The 7,996-nt window shown below is 49.7% G+C and overlaps 1 protein-coding gene across 1 annotated transcript in view; it reads left to right on the top strand.

Moving 5' to 3' along the window:
* The first annotated feature begins 1,515 nt into the window (after positions 1–1,515).
* Positions 1,516–7,996, top strand: part of HS6ST2 (heparan sulfate 6-O-sulfotransferase 2) — a 143,455-nt gene continuing 136,974 nt past the window's right edge. The window contains exon 1 of the mRNA XM_083422663.1: positions 1,516–2,717. Coding sequence (XP_083278789.1) covers positions 2,179–2,717 — 539 coding nt within the window. The 5' untranslated portion in view covers positions 1,516–2,178. The remainder of the gene's footprint in view (positions 2,718–7,996) is intronic.

Raw genomic sequence — 7,996 nt, 5'->3', positions numbered from 1 at the left:
GCCACCCTCTTGCAGCGTTTGCCCCCCACCAGGCTCCTGGGTCCGGAAGGGGTGCAGGGAAGCAGCCTTGATGCTTCGAGGTCAGGAATGGGGGCCCCTGTGAATGCTGAATGAAGTCATGCTAATATATTTCTTGAAGCACGGAAGCATGGAAAGAAGGGGGTGGGCTTCATTCAACAGCAGAATATCTGCTTTGCATGCAGAAGGCACCAGGTAGCGGCAGGTGGTGGAAAGACTGGTCAGATCTGACAGGCACAATTCCAGCCTAAATGGAAAGTGCACATCCATTTCCCACATTCAGCTTGGTAAGCGGCAACTGGCTTGATGCAGGAAGATGGGCAATGATACCTCAACTGTGAAGGACTGATCATTGCTTATTTTAGCTCGTTCCTGCTAATGGTTTGTCAGGGAGTGCCATCCCCTGTATGCATCACGTCTTTTATGGTATGTATTAATTTCACATCAAAATTAGATGACCTCTGATTCCCACAATGAATTAGCAGTCAATGTGTAGGACTCCTCCCTCCTTGCTTTATGTGTCTATTAATTTTTAAAGTAAACATATCATAGTTAAAGCAAAAACAAGAGGATTGAATATACTCATCCCCCCCCCCCTTCAGATTGCTTGAAACACTGGAATGGAAATACGTACACAGCCTATTGCAAACTGAACATTTCACAACACAGCTCCTTCAAATGACACATTTATTCTGGGTAGGAATGGAACTCAAATGGAATCAAATCAACTTGATGGGTTCCATGCCTTGGATACTTTTGGGGGGGGGGAGTGGGAGAGGTTAGCAATATGCCCTTCATCTTGGCTCACTTTCAAAATATATGTTGGAAAAGTGTGAGGAGATATAATAGGAGTACAGTCTCTCTCCCCACCAAATGAACCACCAGCCTTCTGGTGGACAACCAGATGCGCTGACCCATGGTGCCACCTGTAATGGAAAGGTGGCATAAAATGAAGTACATTGCAGGGGGTTGGACTAGATGACCCCTAGGGGTCCCTTCCAACTCTATAATAGCAGTAACGATGTCCTACCAGCAGGCTTCTATTAAGTACCTGCTTGGCCTCTGTGATAAATGGGACTAGATAGGCCTTTGGTCTGATCCAGCAACCAGGCTTTCCTTATGTTCTTATTAGCCCTGATTAATAGAACCTCCATATCCAGAGGCAGTGTACATCTGAGTGTTGTTACACACAGCCCTAGTCTCCATTATGCTGGTGACACACTTGCAACTATTGCCCTCGTGGTTTGCTTTTGGGCTTCCTGGTAGCGTCTAGTGTTCTTAACCCATACATTTTCAATTCTGAATTTTAAACTTTGAGACCTTCTGATGAAAGCTGGTGCTGTCAATTTCTTCACCTACTAAGAGAGGCCATTTCCCCGTGCTGAATGTATTCTGGTGTGATCCCTGAGACTGGCCTTCAGTCCTAGGCTGGTGTTCTTCAGATCACAGTGCCTGCCTCGTCAGGGATGATGGGAATGGGAGTCCCAGAAACTCATGGAGGGCACCAGGTTGGGAAAAGCCATTGCCAACCCAGAGGGTGGAAACATGGAAGGCAGGCATTATATGTGCGCGCGTGTGTGAGAGGGAAATAAATGATGGCTCTAGGGAAAGGAGACGGCCTTAGAGGCTCCCAAACTGGACGGGGGAGCCAAAGAAAGCTGCGTGGAAGAGCGACAGTGCCCAGGTCCCCCCAGGACGTGTGAATCTTTCAGCGGCGCCTCTTTCTAGGAGCGACAGGGAGAAACCGCGCCAGCAACCAGGAGAGCGAGACGCGTCTTTGGAGTGGAGGATCGGGCCACTAAGCCGGTCTCTGCTCCTGCCGGGGTCCGGCTGCGCTCGGGGTGGGTCCGGCTGCCTTTCCGAGGAGGAGGAGGAGGCAAGCGAGGCGCGGGCGCTCCGGCAGAAAAGACAAAGGCTTCTTCTGAGTGGAGAGGCCGCTCCTGAGGCGGGGACTGCAGCCGTCGAGGGGCGGGCCGGGGGCGGGCGCTGGAGCCGCAGCGGGCAGGCAGAGCGACGGCGTCGGCGGCAGGAGAAGGTGGAGGGAGCTGTTTTTCGGTGCGCACCGGTATGGAGGCAGCGGCGAGAAGGAGGACGGCGGCGACGACGCTGGCGGGGCGGTGACCGGGGCCGTCGGGCGGCGGCGATGCGCCCGCCCCGGCCATGGAGGAGCGCTGGCACCGGGGGCTGGCGGCGCTGGTGATGCTGCTGCTCTTCGGGGGGCTGGTGCTGCAGTACGTGTGCCCGGGTAGCGAGTGCCAGCTGCGGCAGCGCCTGGCCGAGGCCGCCCCGTCCGCCCTGCTGGCGCGCCAGGCCGGCCAGGGAGGGGACCCTTACAGGGCGGAGGACGAGAGCCCTCCGCGCTTCGTGCCGCGCCTGAACTTCTCGGAAGCCGACCTGCTGCGCCGCGTGGACTTCCACATCGCTGGCGACGATCTGATCGTTTTCCTGCACATCCAGAAGACGGGCGGCACCACCTTCGGGCGCCACCTGGTGCGCAACATCCAGCTGGAGCAACCTTGCGAGTGCAAGGCCGGGCAGAAAAAGTGCACCTGCCTCCGGCCGGGCAAGCGAGAGACCTGGCTCTTCTCCCGCTTCTCCACTGGCTGGAGCTGCGGGCTCCACGCCGACTGGACCGAGCTGACCAACTGCGTCCCGGCCGTGGTGGACAGCAAAAAGGACGCCAAGCTGCGCCCCACCAGGTGAGACACAGGCGGGGCGGGGGACAAAGCAGGGAGATCCCTACGGATGGAGCGGGCCCATCTGGGGTGGCGGGCGCGTCACCTTACTACGTTCAGAACAACACCCCCCTGGATCAGGCCCATGCCCCGTCTGGTTCAGCAGCCCAGCCGGCCCTGATGGGCTAAATGAGCAATTGGCCTTCTCTGGCGTCCCGTAAGAACCAGAGCTCTCCATGGATATAAAGTGAGTGGAGGATGGCAGACCTCAATCCTGTGCATGTTTACTCTAAAGGAAACCAGGGTCGTCTTCCCATGAGAACCTCACAAGAGCCAGCTGGATCAGGCCAAGGGCTCATCTGGCTCAACATTCCCTGTGGGGACACTGTGAGAACAGGATACTGGGCTATAGGGGCCATTTGCCTGATCCAAGAGGCTCTTATTATGTTCCTATGGGAATAAGACCCTGGTTTACATTGCAGTAAACACGCACAGAATTGAGGCCTGCTATCCTCCACTCTCCTTATCTCCAGGGAGAGCCCTTGTGATCTTCCTGTTGCCCAGTTTTTGAGTAAAAACCCTGAAGAGTCCAACTTGGTCTCACAATCCCAAGCACACCTGATTTGGGGGGAAATAGTTCCCTTGGTTCCAGTGGAACCTTCCAGGAGATGCCTGCCTGGAAAGAATTCCCAATCAACATTTCTTTTTGAGGAAACTGGGTTAGGATCTGGTGTTCTAGCACTGGCTTCTTAAAAATACACTGGGATCTAGATTTCCTCTTGGTTTCATCCCATCCTTTGCAAACAGAAAACTGCTTGACTCTAAAAAAACCTATGGACCTATATACATCTCCCCTCGCCTCATTTCTCCTTTCTGGAGAGAGAATCTTTCGCTCCATAGAACATGTAATCTCTCCAACCCTTTCAATTCTCACTCCAGTGTTCTAGCACAGTAATAAAAGCATTCCAATATTTCCCAGGTATCTTTCCCCCTTCCAGACATTATGATCTGGCAATTCCTTCAGCCCTCCCCCATTGCCCATTCAAGAGCAATTTTATAGTAATCTGTTACCATCTCTGCACATTACAGCTGTCCAATTTGCGCTTGGGAACCTTAAAGATCCTCTTTTTTTTTTGCTCTGTTCTTCCACCCTCTGCAATTAGCAGGAACCATGAATGCGGGTTATTCAAGTGTAACACGGGTTTTTGTTTCGTTTTGAAGTTGATTTCATTTATTTGGGTAAGCAAAGTCCTCTGCCTTTACCCGAAATCCATCCTTTATCGCCCATTGGCTAGTACTTAAGACTGAGCTAACAATGAAAACAATACCCAACTATTTAGGGTGCCTTCCAGATGTTGCTGGACTCCAAATCCCATCAACATGGCTGGGATTGATGGGGGCTGTTGCCCAAAATATATGCAGGGCTCCGTGCTGGAGAAAACTGATTTAGCAAGTGGTGGTACCTATCTCTTGATTTTAGGCCTGTTCACACAAGAGATCCTAGATCTCAGGCATGTGGCCCTCTGGATGTTATTGGAATCCCAACTCCTATGATTCCCAGCCAGCATGGATGATGGAATTTGTAGGCCAACAAAGTCTGAAGGTCCACAGATTCCCCATTGTTCAGTGAGATGATGTTACCAAGCAGGCTCAAAGCCCCAGACACCTAAGGGATTACTGGGCCTTATCTTTTCTGCTGTAAGATCACTGCCCTTCCTCTGAGCCAGTTCTGCCCTCCCACCCAGCTAGATATCTTGCTTTTGGTCCTGTGTCCAAAATAGCATTTTCAGTTCAGTATGAATTCGCCTCTTTGTAGACAGTGCTGTCTAGCACAAGGATGGTTGAATGTGTCATAAAAATTGTGTGAGGGTGTGTGTGAGAGAGACAGATGAACAGCCCTTTCAGAGTCAAGGTGCTCTTGCAACTTCTCTATGTGCTTTCTCCATCTGTTGATGTTGGTTGTGTTTGAGGAAGGTAGACTCTGCTGAGCCGTGCAAGACCTCTCATTGGCTTTGAAAGTTCATGCTGCACTTCTTTGCTCCAGCGACTGCATTTTTCCATGCCCACCCACCTCCCTCGCCAGTGGGAGCACCACATCTAGCGCCCGGCATGTTTGGGATCGAGTAGGGGCAGTAAGGCAAGGGAGGCCCACACCTTCCTTTGTAAAACATGAAATATGCAGAGTTCATTCTTTTCACTTACTGCCAGAGGTGTTTTTTATTTCTCATTGAGTTTCAGCTTTATTTGCGTCCCCTAATTTCTTCTTTTTCTCAGCCCAACTACAAACATTGCACCTGGAAGGACATGAGCAGCTGCTGCTTGTTAATCCAGGAGCCTTGTCCATCTCAGGAACTGAGATAATGATTTGCTTGGTATTTGCAATTCAAAAACAGCCCCTGTTTAGCATACAAAAGACCTATTTTAAATAGTTTAAACAACTCTGGGGCTGTCCACTAATCCAATTTCTGGAGACTGATGGGATAAACTTTCCTGAGGTTCAGGGGTCTCTCCCAGTAATTGAATTTTATGTCTCTGCGTTCTTTGTTCCAGGGTCCTTTGCATTGGCTGCCTGTTTATGCTTTTGCATGACTGGTCTTGGTCACTGATATAAAATATCTTCTAGTTTTTTGACTGGAGACCCAGGGAGAAAGCTGTAGCAGGAGATTGTCTGGGGTATATCCTGAGTTGCTCTGAAGTGTGAAATGCCTTGGGATCACAAGCACAACATGCACAGATCAGCTGTGAACCAAGGAAACCACTGAGTCCTAGATACTCAGAGACTTGAGCTGCATATGAATTTGGGACAAGCATATACAGCACAGAGCTTCTTTGTGTGTGCATGGGGGGGGGGAGGCACAAAGGAGGGAAGGGTGTGTGGGTGCATGATACAGGGCTAAGAGGCACAGCAGAGATCCATCCTAAAATGGCTATTTGGAACAAAGGGATGTGCAGGCTGTGTGGCTTATCTTCAGCAGAGCATTCAATAAAGCTTGTGGTTCACCCAAGTCGCGTGGCTTACGGGCAGCTTTGTTTGTGACAGCTGTGGAAGGAAGGCCTGTGCTTTGTGGATAAATCCAGGAGACGATCTCTGCTGCCTTTTGGAGGAATCCTAGTTGCTTTCAGTCACATACAAATAGGACCAAGTTCTTCTGCAAAAAAATGGTTTCTTTTCAGAAACCTTTCTCAAAAACAGCTACTCTGTGGCTTTTTATCCAGGGGGTTCTTTTCTCTCCATCTCTCTCTGTGTGTTCAAATCTTTCCTTATTTCTTTTAGGTCTCTAATCAGACCTGAAAGCCGCTGTGTTGATAAAGCCACTGAGGTGCGCTTATGAGCAGAGTTCTGATTTTTGAGAATCATCTGCGAATTTAGTATATTTTAAATCTTTGCTCTAAGAAGCAAGGTGACTTCTCACTCCTGAACTGGGTTTGGGTTTAAGTTTGGCATCTTCTGGTACTTGAAATTTCTAAATATGTGCAGTCATTAAAAATGAAAAGAAAAGCCTGAACTGCGATGATAAGCAGTGTTGCTGATAAGGGCATTTGTTCCCATTCCAAACAGTGCCTCAGATGCTTTTAAAAAAATACTTGATTGCAGTAATTAACAATTTGATTTTTAAAAAGCATATACAACTGTGATTATCCTAGTATAGGCAGGGTAAACATGAGGTGGTTGTGTGGCTGCCAGACACATGTCCTTAATATTCATTCTGTTGCATGCTATCTGAACCATCAGGTCTAAGCACAGATTTATGTGAAACCGGTTGTGTGTTGTCTTTCTCAAATTTCTTTCCCACCAGTTAACGCCACACTGCCATCTATGGTGAAGGCTCAAAATCATTACCCTTCTGACTGTCTTCATTCCAAGATGAGACCCCAGGCTTGTTTGTCTCCCCCATCCTTTCCTTTGTCTCTCTGTGCGCCTTTTGGAATTCCATTCCTTTCTCTCCTTGCAGGGCTGCATGCATCTGAAAATCCCTTTAGAAAGAAAGAATCTTAACGGTGCTCATTCTAGACCCTGGATCCTTCTTTTATTCCATCCATGTGCTTGGTAGACTTTTATAGGCGAGGCTCCAGGCTTGTTGAACTGTTCCAGCTTCCTTGCCCTTACCCCAAACCTGACTCTTTGTAAGACAGAGAGAGATCCAGTTTGGGAATCTGGGTGGCCAAGCCATCTTGTGGATCAGCAAACGTGAGGTTGGGGATCTGTCTACTGTAAAATAGGGAGGGTTTGCAATGTGGAACTGTTTCAAAACCTGGTCTAATCCTAAGGCTAGTTGATGTTTCCTTCTGCCTTCTGCCCTTATTTCCATGTGAAGCAGGCCAGAGATCAGATTGGGGGGAGGTCCTGTTACTCCATAGGAGAAGACCCCAGGCTCAGCCTGTTTCATTCATTCATTCATAATTGTATTTGTATGTCACTTTTCCACAAAAAAGTATCATGCTCAAAGCAGCTTGCAGCAAAGGAAGCAGGAAAGCATCTCAAAATCAACCATTGCAAGACAAAATTCACAATAACATAATAAAATGACTGCATAATAGCAAGTATGAGAACATACATAAATATAACAAGATTACATTAAACCTCCTGGCTTGTCGATTTAGCCTGGGCCCCAGAGATGCCCCTTCCGTGGTGTTTCTCATGGTCCTTCTCCTGCAGTGACCTCTCCCTGATGGGGCTCCTGTCTCCAGTTAACGGTCTCTGGTGAAGGGGGAAGCCCTTCTCTGCCTGTGACCCTGGAGGGCTGCTGCAAGTGAGAGCAGACCAGGAGTAGGGAACTTCCAGCCCCCCTGGGACCCAGTTTGGCCCACCAGGCCATTTCCCTGCAATCCTGGCCATCCAGCCATCAACTGACATCACATGGTGGCATCAGCTGATGGGCTTGGAGGACAGGGTTTAATCCTGCATTGGCAGCACCACTCTGTTCCCAGCAGGATTTAATCTGTGCTCATCATCCTGCCTGTGTGTTCATGCGCATGCCAGTAACTGCCAGAGGCAAAAAGTGGGTGGAGCAAAAGATGTGACCTGGAGGCAAACACAGGTACACCCGCCACCTCCATCGAGACAAATAAGTGGCCTTATCAGAGGACACATTCCAGCCAGGAATAAGGACATGGGGGGGGGGGTGAAGCAGGGGCAGTGAGCAGCGTGGCCTGGGGAGAGAGTTGTGAGCCAGATACAGAGGACTGCCAGCCATATTTGGCCCCCAGCCCCAAGGTTTCCCACTCCTGCTTTATGCCTTTAACAGTAATCCAGCATTCCCCCACCTCGCCCCGTCCCCATGGCTGCTTAGTTTAATATCTAG

The sequence above is a fragment of the Podarcis tiliguerta genome, assembly GCF_965153285.1.
Source record: "Podarcis tiliguerta genome assembly, chromosome: Z".
Classification (NCBI taxonomy): Eukaryota; Metazoa; Chordata; class Lepidosauria; order Squamata; family Lacertidae; genus Podarcis; species Podarcis tiliguerta.
Note: the sequence above shows the minus strand (reverse complement) of the source record. Positions and strands in the feature narration are given on the sequence as shown.